The 17,254-nt window shown below is 58.3% G+C and overlaps 1 protein-coding gene across 45 annotated transcripts in view; it reads left to right on the top strand.

Annotated features, from left to right (window-relative positions):
- Positions 1-17,254, top strand: part of OBSCN (obscurin, cytoskeletal calmodulin and titin-interacting RhoGEF) — a 158,777-nt gene that overhangs the window by 65,505 nt on the left and 76,018 nt on the right. For 44 of the 45 annotated variants that reach the window (XM_053218847.1, XM_053218689.1, XM_053218776.1 and 41 more), the window contains 18 exons: positions 3,035-3,310; positions 6,195-6,479; positions 6,675-6,941; positions 7,064-7,333; positions 8,111-8,377; positions 8,632-8,898; positions 9,064-9,176; positions 9,275-9,428; positions 9,608-9,769; positions 9,857-9,961; positions 10,655-10,921; positions 11,019-11,288; positions 11,396-11,662; positions 12,011-12,277; positions 12,381-12,647; positions 14,805-15,077; positions 15,675-15,941; positions 16,085-16,351. In XM_053218847.1, the coding sequence (XP_053074822.1) occupies positions 3,035-3,310; positions 6,195-6,479; positions 6,675-6,941; positions 7,064-7,333; positions 8,111-8,377; positions 8,632-8,898; positions 9,064-9,176; positions 9,275-9,428; positions 9,608-9,769; positions 9,857-9,961; positions 10,655-10,921; positions 11,019-11,288; positions 11,396-11,662; positions 12,011-12,277; positions 12,381-12,647; positions 14,805-15,077; positions 15,675-15,941; positions 16,085-16,351 (4,311 nt within the window). The remainder of the gene's footprint in view (positions 1-3,034; positions 3,311-6,194; positions 6,480-6,674; positions 6,942-7,063; positions 7,334-8,110; positions 8,378-8,631; positions 8,899-9,063; positions 9,177-9,274; positions 9,429-9,607; positions 9,770-9,856; positions 9,962-10,654; positions 10,922-11,018; positions 11,289-11,395; positions 11,663-12,010; positions 12,278-12,380; positions 12,648-14,804; positions 15,078-15,674; positions 15,942-16,084; positions 16,352-17,254) is intronic. The other variant, XM_053218742.1, reaches the window with a different exon arrangement.

Raw genomic sequence — 17,254 nt, 5'->3', positions numbered from 1 at the left:
AGATGCTTAACCAACTGAGTCACCCAGGAGCCCCTGGAACATTCTTTTGAAAGAAAATTTCAGTTTCCTTTTGTCTCTGTGAGAATGTTCTGTGTCAGTATTGTGCTTGGAGTTTGATTCATATATTTTGAAGCTGGGAAGAATGAGTAGCTTCTCTGAAATCAGCACACTTTGGGACAGATAAGTTACTATAGTGGCAGCCACTGACTGGTGAAGCAGTATTTATGTATTTATTTTATAGCATTTGCTAGTGGTGTGTGTGGGGGGGGCATGCACGCGTATGCCCATCCCTGGCTGGTTCACAGAGATGTCTGCAAACTTACTTTAAGTTAAGAGAGGTTAAGCTCAAATAGGTGGTCTGTGGCCCCACATTGACTCCTAATAGCAATGTGTGATTCTTCAGTAGTGTATCATTACATGATTTGTAGATGTGTATAGATAGTAAGAAACTTACTAGGAACACTTTTGACCCCGTCATTTCAGTAGAACGTGATATTATTTTACTCAAGTAGAATTGAAAAGTTTTGGCAAATTGTCCAATTCCTCGAAAACTGTATCAAAACATCCACAAGAAGATATAAACAATGTGAACAATCTTATAACTTTTTTAAAAAATGAAACCATCCCAAAAAACCTTTTCATTAGACAAGATTAAATTCAGTGGTTCTGCTGGTAAGTTACAATTTACGAATTATAGATTACAAATTACAAATTCTGGAAAGAAATTGTCCCATGATCATGGAGGATTCTTTAAGAGGACAGAAAAGGGATGTATACTCTTAACCCATTTTATGCCGCATTGATACCCAAATTGGACAAGTGTGAAGAATTGCAATTGGAGGCCAGTCTCGGATGCATGTCAATACCAAATTTTACACAAAATATTGTCCAAGTAACAGTGCAATACTCAAAGTGCAGACACACTGTCTGAGCTCATCTCCTAAGAACACAGGATTGGCCAACACCAGAACATTAGAATATCAGTATAATCTGTCATATTTAGAACTTAAAAGGGAAAACACATTTTTTGTTTTGTTTTATTCTCACATGACTGCTTGATAAAATTTTTACATTATATGCAGAAGAAGAATTTCATAAAATGTAGCATACATTCAAGGTAGTCAAGTCCTTGATTAACTATAAGAGGATTGTTCCTTAATTTGACGCAGGATACAGAAAACTACAGCACATCACATTCACAGGGTGTCTCCTTCTAACTGGAGCTCGTACATGGCTCCACTGGTACAATTGTGTGCAACACTGTACAGTGAATCAGGAGAAATATAAAATGAAGTAATATAACTGATAAAGCTGTAGTAGGAAGACATCAGGTTGCAACTTGGGGATAGGTGCATAGCACAAAGGGACAAGTGGTAAGGTTCAAATAGACCGTGCTGTGACCAGCTTCACCCACCCATCCTTTTCCAGTTTTTAAAAGGAGATTTTTTAATGTTTATTTATTTATTTTCAGAGAGAGAGAGAGGGAGCTAGAGCAGGGGAGGGGCAGAGAGAGAGCCCAGGTGGAGCAGTGACAGAATGCATGGTCTCTGTGCTGCTACTGCAGAGCCCGGTATGGGGCTCACACCCATAAGCCGTGACATCATGACCTGAGCTGAAACCAAGAGTTGGACACTTAACTGACTAAACCACCCAGGCACCCCCCCACCTTTTCCATTATTTTTATTCTGTAATTCTGGCACATGGTATAGAGGTAGATTGTCTTTTCATAAATGGTGCTCAGACTATGTAACTTTCTATCTATCTATCTATCTATCTATCTATCTATCTATCTATCTATCTATTCTATCTATCTGTATATCATCTATCTGTGTCTTACATCTCTCCATCTTTCCATCATCTATGTGGATTTTGTCTCTCTCTCTCTGTCTCTCTCTCTCTCTCTTTCTCTCCATCTTTCTGTCATCTATCTGGATCATCTATCTATCTATCTATCTATCTATCTATCTATCTATCATCTATCTGTATCATCCATTACTCCATCTTTCCATCATCTATCTGGATCATCTACCTACCTACCTACCTACCTATCTACCTACCTACCTACCTATGTGTGTATCTACACATATATGTATCATCTATCTATATCTATCCATCATCTACCTGTATTATCTATCTATCTATCTATCTATCTATCTATCTATCTATCTTTTATGTCTCTCTCAAATGATCTATTTATCTATAATAAAAATGGGGGGCTCCCCCACATCACGCATAGGTACCAACTCCAGCCAAGCTAGGATTCCAGTGTGAAAGACAAAACACGCTCTTAGCAGAGAACACACAACATTTAATGGCCTCAGGGTAATGAAAGATTTCTGAAACAGAATATGAACACACCAACCACAAAGGACACATTGACATACCTGCCTAAATCACAACTGAGAACTTTACATCATCAGAGGACACAAAGGGATGAAAAGGCAAGTGACAATGATGGATAAATTATTCACAAAACCGTGATTATCAAAGCTCTAATGCAAGTGCAAGAGCTCCTAAAAACGAATATGTAAAGGACAGGCCATAATTAGCAATAACTGATAACCAGACAGGGCATTGCAATGATACCACACTGCAGAAGAGAAGAGTCAGAGAAACCTGAACGGTGCTCCACTGTGTGAGTCATCAGGGACTTACGTGGAAAGACCACAGGAGGGACATGTCCCTCCCCGCAGGTGCCAGCAGTGGACATCACAGGGTAGGTGAGAGCAAGGAGCGGCAGCAGCTCCCTGCACAACCGTGAGGAAAGACTGCATCACCTGGGAAGGCTGGGGTGCATGTGCATTGCAACACCCCTGCACCTCTCCCAGAGGTATGTGTGCACAGCGAAGTCTTTTCCAGCATCCCCATGTGGAACAGTGGTAGAGCCTATAGTGAACTTTGGGTACTTGTGCAGCCAGCACAGAGCCTGGAGGAGTTTCTGTGGCCCTGCACCCTCATCCAGGCCTCCTCTCCCAGTGCTGCGACCCTAATGGATATGGTGTGTTTGATGCTGTGTGTCCCTCCCTGTCCCCAGAGCCCTCGGTCATGTTTGCCAAGGAGCAGCCAGCACTCAGTGTGGTGCAGGCCAAGGCGGGGGCCAGTGCCACACTGAGCTGTGAGGTGGCCCAGGCCCAGACGGAGGTGACGTGGTACAAGGACGGGAAGAAGCTGAGTGCCAGCTCCAGAATGCATGTGGAGGCCAAGGGCTGCAGCAGGAAGCTGGTGATGCAGCAGGCAGGGAAGGCGGACGCCGGGGAGTACAGCTGTGAGGCCGGGGGAGAGAAGGTGTCCTTCCACCTGGACGTCACAGGTCAGTTCTGGAGCTAATACTTTATCCTTGATTGCCAGCGATGATGGCACTAGTGCGCAGCCCAGACAGACCCTGATGCTCTTCCCAGATCCCAGCCTTCTGCCTTCCATTTCACTCTGGTGGCTGAACCCACGGATGTGGGAAGGGAAGAGTGTCCAGACAAGAGAGAGCTCCTCTTGGGTATCCCATGGTGTGTCCACATGGCCATGCTCAGCCACTGTCCCCAGCACCCCTTCAGAACGTACTGTGGCTCCTTTGGCGTCCGGGATTCAGGCTCTATGTGCTGCACTGGGCTGAGATTGACCAGACGTACTCACCTGCAGATGCTCTAGTGGCTTCCATAGCCTCATTTAAAGGTTCTCACTATCAAGAGATGTTTGGGTTTCAGTAAGCCAGGATAAGAGGACGCTTCAGCCTTCTGATCATAGCTGGAACCATCTCAAGGCTGAACTTGCATTATTGAGGTTGTAGGTATTCTGGGCCATGCTCATGGGTGTGGAAGCTCCCTCAGTGCAAAACACAGATAGATGTTTATTGCAGCATCTCGGCAAAATAAATAACGAGCGGCGAAGTGGTAGTAGCTGAACACCTGTGATGAGCACCTGTGTGGTTTGGAGCTGTTTTCAAAGCAAATCTTGTTTCTTTTTGTCTTCAGTTGGGATATCCTGTGTCAGAATTCCCCCTGGATGAGGTACAGGTTGAGGGAGGGAGAGGAGTAAGTGGCTTGTGGGACATGAGCACACTCAGTGGTAGCAGCCCCTGACTGATAAGGCAGTATCCATCCCACTGTGTTTCCAGGTGGTGCTCAGGGACACTGATGCCTCCTGACTGGTTCCAGACAAGTCTGTGACCTATCTTTATTTTCCTTCTTGTGGGAAAATTGAACTTCAGAGCAGCCCCGCCTGACTCCTGGGGGCCCCCATAGCAGTTTGCTGTTGTATCAGTACATCATGGTTTGTGGGTGTATATGGACACCACAAAACCTGTTGTGTGTCTTTCTGACAAGTCACTTGAGAGAATCTGGCACTCTTTAATGCCAGAAAATCAGAACAGTGGTGAAGTATGGTCCTAGTGGTTGTAGAAAAGCAAATCTCAATGGACGTAAGAAGTGGACAATGCCCACAGCGTCATTGGAACAACAGAAGCAGGAACCAAAGTGTCTTCATGGAACAGTATGGAAGCCTGGTGACTTGCCTGGTAAATCCTTCCAGGCATTCTGGAAATTATATCCTGTTCACAGACATTCTTGTAGAGAAAAGGAGATACACTCTTATCCCATCTTACATGGTAGCGTAGCTTCTGTAGTACAACACGATGGGACAGGGGAAAGAGTGCAGGCCAGTGTGTCATGGCTTTCCAGGCCTATATTTAGACAGAATATCAGTGAACTGAAATCAGCAGTGTATCAACAGAATCATGCACTGATAGGAGGTACAGTTCCACTCTTCCTGCATTGCCAGCAGATGCTGACACAGAGTAGGTTGCAGCAGGGAGCTGCAGGGACTCCGTGCCCACATGGGAAGGACCTGCAAGCCATGCACATGCAGAGCCTGGAGACTATTCCAGCCATCCCGTTTACCTCTTCTTTCCCAGTGCTGCCTTCCTAACTTAGATGGTGTGTTTGTTCCTGTGTGTCCCTCTCTGTCCCCAGAGCCCTTGGCCATGTTTGCCAAGGAGCAGCTGGCATGCAGTGAGGTGCAGGCTGAGGCGGGGGCCAGCGTCATGCTGAGCTGCGAGGTGGCTCAGGACAAGACAGAGGTGACGTGGTACAAGGATGGGAAGAAGCTGAATGCAAGCTCCAAAGTGTGCATGGAGGCCACAGGCTGCAGCAGGAGGCTGGTGGTGCAGCAGGCGGGGAAGGCGGACACTGGGGAGTACAGCTGTGAGGCTGGGGGAGAGAAGGTGTCCTTCCACCTAAACATTACAGGTGGGGGCCAGCATTCGGAAGAGGGTATAAACTCCTGACAAATCAGGATATGAGCCCTTCTCAGACAGGGCTGTGTGTTGTCCCTGTGTTGGGGTCTCTGCTGATGGGCCTGGCCCAGGGCTCTGTCCACTGCCCAGGTCCTTGGATTGGAGACACTCCCTGTAGCCCCTGTTCTGGGACATTCCCGACATTTGCGTCCCCCAGTTTCTGCCCCTCTCTGCCACATCCCCACCTTACCCCCACACAACCTGACCACCAAGGCCTGTGGTCTGTGGCCGTAGCCATTCTGTCTAGAGTTGGTAGGCAGACACGTTTCCCATTGCAAACACACCATGCACAGTTTTGGAGCCCAGCGCTGTTCTGGGAGACTTACTTGAGGGGTTTGCCCTCAGCGGGGCTTGGCTCCCTGTCTCTTGCCTTGGGATCCCGAGTGTCCAGCTGATGTTCAGTCAGCCCTGCGGGCTTGCCCTGCTCTGATGCCCATCTTGGTCTGGGCCAAGCTGTCTTCTCCTGCCTTCTCTCCTGACCCTGCTCCAATGTCTTTCAGTAATGTGGGCCCAGGCCTCAGGCTGTGGTCTCTCTGACCTGCCTGCTGCCCACTGTCTACAGTGTCTGCTCATGAGGCCCCCTCTTCCCTGCTGGGCAGGGATGCTGGGCTCTCAGCTCTTGGCTCCCGGGCCCGTGACCCCAGGTGTCTCTTCCTGGCCACCCTGTCGCACCCCCGGGAGCCTGGATAGTGACCGTTAGGTGGCATGGAGCCTTGCTGGATTAACTCTCAGGCTTGTTCAGCAGAGTCTCAGCAGAGGAGGACTGGACGGGCCAGGCAGCGGCAGAGCAGTGGAAGTTTGGGTGGGGTGTGTGTGTCCCATTTCAGATCCCCCGGTGCAGCCCCTAGGTGGGATGAGCGAGGCCAGGAATGCAAGGGCCCTGCTCTCATGCTCATTGATCTCCCCACAGAGCTGGAGCCTGAGACCCCCACGGTGGAGAGACCTGACCGCAGAGAGCCTCTGGTGGTCAGGGAGCACGAGGACATTGTCCTGACCGCCATGCTGGCTACGCCCTCCGTGGCCGCAGTGACGTGGCTCAAGGATGGCGTGGAGATCCGCCGCAGCAAGCGGCACGAAACGGCCAGCCTGGGGGACACTCACACCCTGACGATCCGCGGCGCGCAAACCCTGGACACCGCAGTGTACAGCTGCCGCGTGGGCGCAGATGGGCAGGACTTCCCAGTGCAGGTGGAAGGTCAGAGGGACTGGGGTGTCCTCTGGGAGCCCCGTGTGCACTGGGGCACCCGTGGGGCTGGAGGGTCTCCCATGAGGTTGCGTAGGCAGCATCCTGGCATGGAGCCGGAGTGGCACTCTGGGCGCATGACTGGTTGGCACAGAGTTTGTCCCCTGGCCCAAGCCCCGCGGCTGACACCCCCCTTCCATCCCGCAGAGGTGGTCGCTAAGTTCTGCCGGCCCCTGGAGCCTGTGAGCGGGGAGCTAGGTGGCACGGTGACGCTGGCCTGCGAGCTGAGCCCACCGCAGGCCGAGGTGGTGTGGCGCTGCGGGAGCACGCAGCTCCGGGCTGGCAAGCGCTTCCAGATGGAAGCCGCAGGACCCCGGCGCTCGCTCACCGTGTCCGGCCTGCGGCTGGAGGATGCGGGGCAGTATGCGTGTGAGACCCGGGATGACTGCACCAGCGCGCAGCTCTCCGTCAGCGGTAGGCAGGGGCGAGACGCATCTGGGGGCCTTCCTGGAGAAGGTGTGTGCTCTCTGTGTCTGCATGGGGCGGGGGGTCTCTGCCTCTCCTACTCATCTCTCAAGCAAAACCCCTGTCTGCAGCCCCCCGCATGGTCAAGTTCATGTCTGGGTTGAGCGCCGTGGTGGCGGAAGAGGGCCAGGAGGCCACCTTCCAGTGCGTGGTGTCCCCCAGCGATGCAGCAGTCAGGTGGTTCCGGGATGGCGCGTTGCTGCAGCCCAGTGAGAAGTTCCTCATCTCACAGAGTGGCGCGAGCCACAGCCTGACCATCTTGGGCCTGACCCTGGACGACCCAGGCCAGATCACTGCAGAGGCCGAGGGGGTCTCCTCCGCTGCTGCCCTCCGGGTGCGAGGTACGTGGGAGGGCCTCCCAGGGGGACTGGTTCGAAGGCCGCTTTCTGATGCCAACCTGTGTCCAGCTGGTTCGGGTGACCTCGAGGGACACTGGGCTTTGTTGGCTAAGGAAAGGAGACTCAGGTGGGACCCAGGGGCCAGATACCTACTCTGAAGGGGACAAAGTAAACCTCTGTAAGGTGCGTCTGGTTGTGGGTGGGCAGAGGTTTAGGCCATCAAGGGAGACTGCCTGGAGGAAGCATCCCAAGCTGAGCCCCATGGTCGGCAAGGTGGGAGGGAGTGGAGTTAGCCAGTGCAAGCAGGGTTGGGGGCGGGGGGGGGGCGGTGCTGGGACCTCACCTGGGGACCTGCTGCTGGTTCTGAGTGAGTTAGTAACATGGACACCTGGAAAGGTCATCCAGAGCCTGGGACTGGGAGGTGCACCTGACTGGCTCCTTTCACTCCTTCACGTAGAGTGTCCAGGGTCTCCTTGGGGCAGACTGGCTGTGTTACCTGCCCCCCCCCAACCGTGCCCCACTGCTGCTGGTCATGGTGGGCTTGTCCTGAGTAGGAGGGTGGGAGGTGAGAGACAGGCTGAGGAAGAAGCAGCTCCCGGGGCCTCTGTTCCCTTCTCTACAGTTGTATCTGTACAGGTGTGCAGCTGGGCCTAGTGTGGAGTGAGAACATGAGGTCATGGTGGGGGCAGCTGTGCCGACTGTGGAGGTCAGGCCCCTCTGTGCCCTGGCTTTCCTGGGAGTGGCAGTGGCTGCGATGACCTCCCTTTCTCATGACCCCAGAGGCTCCAGTGCTGTTCAGAAAGAAGCTGGAGCCACAGACGGTGGAGGAGCGGAGCTCAGTGGCCATGGAGGTAGAGCTGACACGGCCATGGCCCGAGGTCAAGTGGACACGGAACGCAGTGGCCCTGGCGCCAGGCAAGAACGTGGAGATTCACGCCGAGAGCACCAGGCACCGCTTGGTTCTTCACTGCGTGGGTTTTGCCGACCGCGGCTTTTATGGCTGTGAGACTCCAGACGACAAGACGCAGGCCAAGCTCACCGTGGAAAGTGAGTGGCAACAGCAGGCTGAGCGTGGGGGTCGGGCGTCAAGGAAGGAGGACGGAAGGGGGTGTCCCCCTGGAGGGACAGGCCCTGGGGGGTGGCGGGAGGCAGGGAGGATGGGAGACAAGGAAGGGAAGGGCTAGGCCTTTCCCTCCAGGATGCCTGGCTGGCTCTGAGGCTCCTGGGGAGGTGAGTGGGGGCTGGCTGAAGGGCCTGGGTCTCACGGCGGTGCCTCATGCACCCCCATGTTTGTCCCGCAGTGTGCCAGGTCCGGCTTGTGCGGGGCCTGCAGGCGGTGGAGGTGTGGGAGCAGGGCACAGCCACCATGGATGTGGAGCTGTCACACGACAACGTGGAGGGCAGCTGGACGCGAGACAGTGTGCGGCTGCAGCCAGGGTCCACGTGCCAGCTGGCCGTGCAAGGCCCCATCCACACCCTCATCCTGTCGGGGCTGCGGCCGCAGGATAGTGGCCTCATCGCCTTCAAAGCTGAGGGGGTGCACACGTCTGCAAGGCTCACGGTCACTGGTGCGTGGGCACGGGGGGGGCACTCCTGAGTGCACCTGCCTCTGTCCCCAATGAGGCCCGGGGAGCCAGGCAAGGGCAGGGTGGGGGGTGTCATTCCCAGAACTGGCTGTGTGAGACCACACATCTCAGGCCCCGCTTCTCACCTCCCCCTTCCTGCCAACCCAGAGCTGCCTGTGAGGTTCAGCCGCCCTCTGCAGGATGTGGTGGCCACAGAGAAGGACAGGGTGACCTTGGAGTGTGAGCTGTCTCGCCCCAACGTGGACGTGCGCTGGCTGAAGGTGGCTTGGGCTGCTCCCGCCTGTCACTGTGGGCTGGCAGGGGTGGGACTGCTCTGTTGGCCACCTCCAGTGCCTGACCCAACCTCGTTCCTCCTCAGGACGGCGTGGAGCTTAGGGTGGGCAAGACAGTGGGCATGGTGGCCCAGGGCGCCTGTCGGAGTCTCATCATTTTCCGCTGTGAGCTTGGTGACCAGGGCGTGTACGTGTGCGACGCTCGTGATGCTCAGAGCTCAGCCTCCCTGAAGGTGCAAGGTAGGCAGATTAAGGGTCAGGGTCTGCTGGGCCAGAGCCTCCTGGCCACCCTGCATCCCCCCAGCAAAGTGCTTAGCCCTCTGGCTCTGCCCCGCCCTGCACCCCTCAGCAATCTGGGTGGGAGGGGTAAGGGGGAGCTCTGGGCATCCACAAATGGCACGGCCTTCTTGCCACCCCAGGTCGTAACATCCAGATCGTGAGGCCCCTGGAGGATGTGGAGGTGATGGAAAAGGAGGGCGCCACCTTCTCTTGCAAGATCTCTCACGATGAGGTGCCAGCCCAGTGGTTCTGGGAGGGCAGTAAGCTTCGGCTCAGTGACAATGTGCGCATCCGCCAGGAAGGTGAGCTGTTGGGCAGGTGTCAGGAGGGCTCGTCCTCCATCCTGCCCCCAGGGCCTGTTCCCAGTACTGACTGGCCTGTGTTTCCAGGGAGGACATACACCCTCATCTACCGGAGGGTCCTGGCAGAAGATGCAGGAGAGATCAGATTTGTAGCCGAAAATGCAGAATCTCGAGCTGAGCTCCGAGTCAAAGGTGAGGGAGCCCAGGGGAGGGTTTTTGCTGGACAGTGTATGTGAATGCACAGTTTTGCAGCCTTACAGGGACTGACAGGGCAGCTGTCCCAGGACACCAATGACCCAGAAGGAGGAGAAGGAGGTATTGCCTCCTCACCAGGAAGACAGGGGTCTTGGAGAGGCAGCTCAGGAGGTCACAGTAAATCCTTCCTCCTGGGACTTAGCAATGGAGAGAAAGCACTGTGGGGTCCCGGCATGTGGTGAGCATGAGGCCTTAACAGGTGGCCCTAGCCACAGTCAGGGCATAGAGGAGGGAGGGTCTGCCACAAGTTGGGGGGAAGGTATATGAGATTTGGAATTGCTTGATGCAGGATTGTCAGGGCGAGGGGTGTGGATGTGAAGAGGCAGGGCAGGGGTGAGGCCAGGGTGCTCTGGATGAGCTTGTCAAGGGCGCACGGTGCAGTGGTGTGTGTTGGGGGGGAGTGGTGCGCCCACCCTTCACCTGGTCAGCTCTATGCAGTGGGTCCCAGAGAAGCCGAGGGTGACACCTGGCCTCACCACCTGCTGGCTCTGGCAGAGAGGCTCCAGTCCTCTGGAGGCTGCAGAGGCAGAGCACCCAGACCCGGGTGGGTGGATGGGTGGGGGTTCAGGTGGGGTTTTTGGGGCACTGAGCATCCCTTATCCTGTCCCCTCACCCCTGGTCACACCTCAGAGCTGCCGGTGACCATCCTGCGCCCACTTCGGGACAAGATAGCCATGGAGAGGCACCGCGGTGTGCTGGAGTGCCAGATGTCCAGGGCCAGCGCCCAGGTGCAGTGGTTCAAGGGCAGCGTGGAGCTGCAGTCAGGACCCAAGTACGAGATGGTCAGCGACGGCCTCTACCGCAAGCTGATCATCAACGATGTGCAGCCGGAGGATGAGGACACCTACACGTGTGACGCTGGCAACGTGAAGACCAGTGCCCAGTTCTTTGTGGAAGGTGCGGGCGGGGCCACCCTGGCACCTCCCCACTGTGCCTGTGGCTGCTGGTGGTCCTCCCTGTGGGACTGCCCCAGTGACCAGCCCCTCACCCACAGAGCAATCCATCACCATCGTGCGGGGCCTGCAGGACGTGACTGTGATGGAGCCCGCACCTGCCTGGTTCGAATGCGAGACCTCCATCCCCTCGGTGCGGCCGCCCAAGTGGCTCCTGGGAAAGACAGTGCTCCAGGCCGGGCCCACCGTGGGCATGGAGCAGGAGGGCACGGTGCACCGGCTGACGCTGCGACGAACCTGCTCCACCATGACTGGGCCTGTGCACTTCACCATCGGCAAGTCGCGCTCCACCGCACGCCTGGTGGTCTCTGGTGAGCGCGCCGCTGGGGCGAAGGGGCGCAGACCTGGCACAGGGTGGGTTCTGGGACCCCGTGGTCCCTCCGCTGACGCAGCGCTGCCCTCTCCCCTCCCGCGGCAGACATCCCCATGGTGCTCACACGGCCCCTGGAGCCCAAGGCGGGGCGCGAGCTGCAGTCGGTGGTCCTGTCCTGCGACTTCAAGCCGGCCCCCAAGGCCGTGCAGTGGTACAAGGAGGACACGCCCCTGGCGCCCTCCGACAAGTTCAAGATGAGGCTGGAGGGCCACATGGCAGAGCTGCGCGTCCTCCGGCTCACGCCCGCGGACGCCGGCGTCTACCGGTGCCAAGCCGGCAGTGCCCAGAGCAGCGCTGAGGTCACGGTGGAAGGTAGCCAGGGCGCACGGGGTCGCCCCGTGCCAGGGCGAGGGTCTCCGCCTGGGGGATGTGTTCCCGGGGTAGAGGGGGGAGGGGCGGGGAGAGGGTCCCCGGAGGGGAGAGTTTGGGGGGGAGGGTCCCCAAGGAGGAGGGTCGGGGATGTGGGTAGGGTCTTTGTCGTGGGGCGGGGGCTCCGGAGGGGTAGGGTGGGGGGGGAGCATCCTCAGGGGGTAGGGTTTGGGGGGGAGGGTCCTCGCCGGGGAAGGGGAGGAGGGTCTGGGAGAGGAGGCGAGGAACCCCCTCTCTCCCCCCGGGGAAGAGTCTCCTGCGGCGGTGCTGAGTGGCTCTGTGCTCTGGCAGCGCGCGAGGTTACAGTGATGCAGCCGATGCAGGACGCAGAAGCCACGGAGGAGGGCCGCGCCTGCTTCTCGTGTGAGCTGTCCCATGAGGACGAGGAGATCGAGTGGTCGCTCAACGGCACACCTCTGTACAACGACAGCTTCCACGAGATCTCCCACGAAGGCCGTCGCCACACGCTGGTGCTGAAGCGGGTTCGGCGGGCCGACGCCGGCCTTGTGCGCGCCTGCTCCCCCAAGGTGTCGGTCACTGCCCGCCTGGAGGTCAAAGGTGAGGCGTCGCTGTGGGTCCTTGGGGTCCTCCCAGCGCGGGGCGCCGGGGTCCTTGCAGGCCGAAGGTGGAGCTCGCTCACCTGCCCACGACCTCCCCGCAGCAAAGCCGGTGGTGTTCCTGAAAGCGCTGGACGATGTGTCCGCGGAGGAGCGGGGCACGCTGGCCCTGCAGTGCGAGATCTCAGACCCCCAGGCCCGCGTGGTGTGGCGCAAGGACGGGGTGGAGCTGGTCCCTAGTGACAAGTACGACTTCCTGCACACGGCGGGCACGCGCGGGCTCGTGGTGCACGACCTGAGCTGGGAAGACACCGGCCTCTACACTTGCAGTGTGGGCTCCGAGGAGACCAGCTCCAGAGTCAGCGTGCACGGTGCGTGGCTATGCGGACTGGGTCCAAGGGGAGGGTCCCGGTCCTGGAGGCGGGGGCGGATGCAGGGGCGGGTCCGAGTCCAAGGGGCGGGTCCGAGTCCATGGGGCGGTCCGGGTCGAGGAGGCAGGGCCGGGTGATGGGGCGGGGCGGGTGCAGGGGTGGGGCTGGGTCCAGGGGGCGGGTCCGGGTCCAGGGGGCGGGTCCGGGTCCTTGGTGGGGAGGCGGTCCAAGGGATGGAGCGGGCACCAGGAGGCAGGGCGGGGTCCACGGGGCGGGTGCGGGTTCAGGGGCTGGTCTGGGTCCATGGGGCGGGTCCGGGTCCAAGGGGCGGGTCCGGGTCCAGGAGACAGGTCCGGGCCATGGGGCGGGGGCGGGTGCAGGGGCGGGGCTGGGTCTAAGGGGCGGGGACAGGTCCTTGGGGCGGAGCCAGGTCCAAGGTGTGGAGCGGGCTCCAGGAGGCAGGGCCGGTCCATGGGGTGAGGGCGCGTGCAGGGCGAGTCCGGGTCCATGGGGCGGAGGCGGGTCCAAGGGATGGAGTAGGCACCAGGAGGCAGGGCCGGGTCCATGGGGCGGGGCCGGGTCCAGGGGAGAGTCTGGGTTCAAGGAATGGAGCCGGGTCCAGGGACGCGTATGGGTTCATGGGGCGGAGTTGTCGCCAGGGGCGAGGCCGTCTCTAGGGGCGGGTCCGGGTCCAAGGTAGGGCCAGAGTCCATGGGGTGGGGCCGGGTCCAAGGCATGGAGTAGGCTCCAGGAAAGCTGGGTCCATGGGCGAGGCCATCTCTAGGGGTGGGTCCATCTCAGGGGCAGGCTGGTTGCAGGAACAGGGCCGGGTCCAGGGGCGGAGCCGGGTCCAGGGGGCGGGTCTGCGTCCAGGGGCGTGTCTGGGTCCAGGGGGCAGACAGGCCTAGGTCTAGGGATGTATCTGAGTCCAGGGGCGGAACTGTTTCTAGGGGCGGGTCCAGGTCTAGGAGCGGGTCTGGGTCCAGGGGCAGAGCCCTGTCCACTGGTGGGTCTGGGTCCAGGGGGCAGGCGGGGTCGCGGCCAGGGGCGGGGCCGGGCCCAGGGGTGGGTCTGGGTCCAGGAGGCGGGTCCGGGTCCAGGGGGCAAGCGGGGCCTGCCACTGTGGTGCCCACCCGCTCAACCGTGCCAGGAGCTGCTTTGTAGAGCCCAGGAGGTCAGGGGCAGGCTCCTGGAAGACCAGGCTTGATGGTCCTTAAGAAGCCTAGGTTGCAGACAGTGGGGCGGGGACGTTGAAAAGAAGAGCTCTCGGGGACACTGGGCTGGCCATGAGTGATAGAGTCCCAAGATGCCAGGGATTCAGTGCAGGCTAGTGACATTCAATCTGCATCAGGGGATGTGTGTGGGCAGGTGTGGGAACCACAGAGGGAGCACAGTCAAGGTCGCCTTTTGGGGGTGGCTAATGGCAGAGGTCCAGATGTCAGGCATAGGATGCTCTGGAAGGACTTCCAGGCCACAGGAATAGCCTGGTGAAGGTGGTTGTTGGCAGGCCACGTTTCTGGTTTATCAAGTTGCCTCAGAAAGGTTGAGCTGCACCATGGGTTACACAGCCAGCAGGGCAGCATTGCCCCCCCTTCCCCCTGGCTTGGAACACACGGTCCCTTCAGAAGTCACTGTCAGTCTAGGCCTGGCCTCCTGTGTGCACTGCTGTCCTGGCCCACTCCTCTGGTCCGATTCTCTCTCCTGCATGTGCATGGCAGGCTCGCTCCGCAGTCACCCTGGGACGTGTCCCTGGTGGGCTGGCCAGGGTTTGAGGTGAGACAGGGAATGGGGCAGGGCAGCATGGTAAGTTTGTTCTGGAGCTGGATGGCTCCTTCATTCGGGCCTGTCCTTCACCTCCTGGAGCTTTGAGCTGGCCACCACCATGGACAGTGAATGTTCTCTGCACAGTGAGTGTTCTGTAGCAGATAGGAGGGTGGCCACGCTGGTTTACACTCACAGCTCTCTGTGATCCATACAACAGGGTTCGGCCAGCTGGAGACATTTGCTTAGCGGGGAGTGGGACTGGGGAGGGAGGGAGTGAGGTCTTGCCCCTTGTGGGGTCTGACCTGGGGCAGCAACGGGCTTGACAGTGCCAGTGTTAAGAGGCTGGTGTCCGAGGGCCTGGCTGGCATGACCACCATCTTCCGTGGCCCACAGACCTGCACGTGGGCATCACCAAGAGGCTGAAGTCGGTGGAGGTGCTGGAGGGCCAGAGCTGCACCTTCGAGTGTGTCCTGTCCCATGAGAACCCCAGCGATGTGGCCATATGGACAGTTGGCGGGAAGACAGTGGGTGGCTCTGGCCGCTTCCGGGCCACACGCCAGGGCCGCAAATACACTCTGGTTGTTCAAGATGTGGCTCCTGGAGATGCTGGGGAGGTGGTGTTCTCCGTGCGGGACCTCACCTCCAAGGCCTCCCTCATCATCAGAGGTGGGCACCGTGTGCAGGGATGGGGGCCTGTCTCCACTGGGGTGAGGGTGGAGTGGGGTCTCGGGCCAGAAACGGTGCTTCTGGGGACAGTCCCCCAGTCCCCGGGGAGCTCCCCTGTTCGAGGCCCAGAAGCACCTGCTGGGGTGCAAGGGGTGTCTGGTCATCTCAGAGAGCTCACTCTGTGGGGCGAGAGCCTCCAGTCTGTGGGCAGGAGCAGGGTTGGGGTCTGACAGCATGGTGGCCCCTAGGGCTCACTGCTCACTGAGCTAGTGAAATCGCCATTGGCATTCCTAAGCTTGTGTACCTGGTATAAATACTGGTGCAGGTGGGTGATATTCAATTCACAGCTGGCAATGGCGGTGGCCACACTTTGAGTCTTGGGGCTCTGAGTGATACCAAGGTGTGAGGGTCTGTGGTCTCATATCTTCCCTCCCAGGCCCCTGCCTTGTGACTGTGGGGCCTCTTGCATTCCAGACCCTGAGGCCCCAGAAGGTCCTGTGGTCTCCACCTCTGTAGTGCTTGCCCTGCCCTCACCCTAAGCACAGCTGTGGTGTGGCCATGCCTCACGGGGGCTGTTCTGCTCTCTGCTCTCTTCAGAGAGGCCGGCAGGTATCATGAAGCCTCTAGAAGACCAGAAGGCTGCTCCGGGTGAGGATGTGGTGATGAGCTGTGAGCTGTCTAGGGCCGGGACCCCCGTGCGCTGGCTAAAGGACGGGAAGGCCATTCGCAAGAGTCAGAAGTATGACCTGGTCACGGAAGGCACTTGGGCCACTCTGGTGGTCCGTGCGGTGTCGCTCAAGGATTCAGGAGAATACACGTGTGAGACAGAAGCTTCCAAGAGCACAGCGAGTCTCCGTGTGGAAGGTGACCCCACAGGAGACCCTGGGATGGGTCCCCTGGCCTCTGTCCCTCCCTCCCTGCCCATGGTGGGGGCTGTTCCCTGTCCGGAGGGGCTGGCATGGGGTCTGCACAGCCCTCAACCCCCACTTCTTCCCACTGCCTCCCAGAAAAGGCCAACTGGTTCACAGACGAGCTGACCGACCTGCATGTGGAAGAGAAGGGCACAGCCGTGTTCACGTGCAAGACAGAGCGTCCCGCAGCTGTGGTGATCTGGCGCAAGGGCCTCTTGGAGCTGCATGCCTCTGGGAAGCACGCACCCAGCCAGGAGGGCCTGACCCTGAGGCTCACCATCAGTGCCTTGGAGAAGGCGGACAGCGACACCTACACCTGTGACATCGGCCAGGCCTGTTCCCAGGCCCGGCTCCTGGTGCAAGGTGGGGCCTGGTGCCATGCTGGCTGGGGGTGTGGTTGGGAGTAAGCTTTGTTCAAAGTGGGCTTGGAGGCTGTCAGGGACCAGCCTCAGTTTCCCCATCCCTGGGAGCTTGGCCCTGGGTGGTCTCGTCTCTGAGGTCCTGCTAAAGGGACACAGTGTGAATGAGCACGTGTCCTCATGAATTCACGCAGTTGTTTGCTCGGAGCCTGTGTGCTGGAATGTGCCTGGCCCCCACACCGGGGCTCTGCAGGGAGTGTGGCCTGGGGATGCCTCCAGGTGTGAGGAGTAACAGTTGCACCTGCCAGGCGGCATGAATGCTATTCTCCCACCTCCCAGATGGGGAAGTGGGGGCCCGATGCAGTCCGTGGTTGGCCCAGAATTATAGGGCATATTGATGTCCAGGCAGGATGGTGCACTCCCCTCCCAACGCCAGGGTCCAGCATTCAGGGAGGTCAGGAGGAGGGCCCACCCGGGGGCGGGGGCTCTGTCCGTGGGAAATAACGAAAGAACAACAAAGAAGCCTTGCTGTGGTTTTTTTCCTGTCCTCTTCTGTGAAATCCAGCAAGCCCAGTGAGCTCACACCACATCCACTCTGTAAGCACAGTAGAATCCCTGGTTGGTCACAAAGCTCGTACTCATGCTGAATCCAGGAAACATCAGCTAAAGTGAGAAACACGCTGTCACACAGCATCCTCTTCAGAGACAATACACACTTGCCCATCTGGCTGTGCAGCCAGAGCCTTTTCTTTGCGCACCAGTCTGTGACTCAGTTTCCTTGTCTGCCCTGCACACGCCACCCACCAATGGGCCATCCACGAGTTCCTTTTGTGGTCCCATAGATGTAAGACACCTGCAGGTGCAGAAGAAGGCTGGAGACAGTCCCTCTCCATCATTAGGACTTCTC

This window comes from Acinonyx jubatus, chromosome A1 (genome assembly GCF_027475565.1).
Source record: "Acinonyx jubatus isolate Ajub_Pintada_27869175 chromosome A1, VMU_Ajub_asm_v1.0, whole genome shotgun sequence".
Taxonomy (NCBI): Eukaryota; Metazoa; Chordata; class Mammalia; order Carnivora; family Felidae; genus Acinonyx; species Acinonyx jubatus.
The sequence above is the reverse complement of the archived record's forward strand: the minus strand, read 5'-3'. Positions and strand labels throughout refer to the sequence as shown.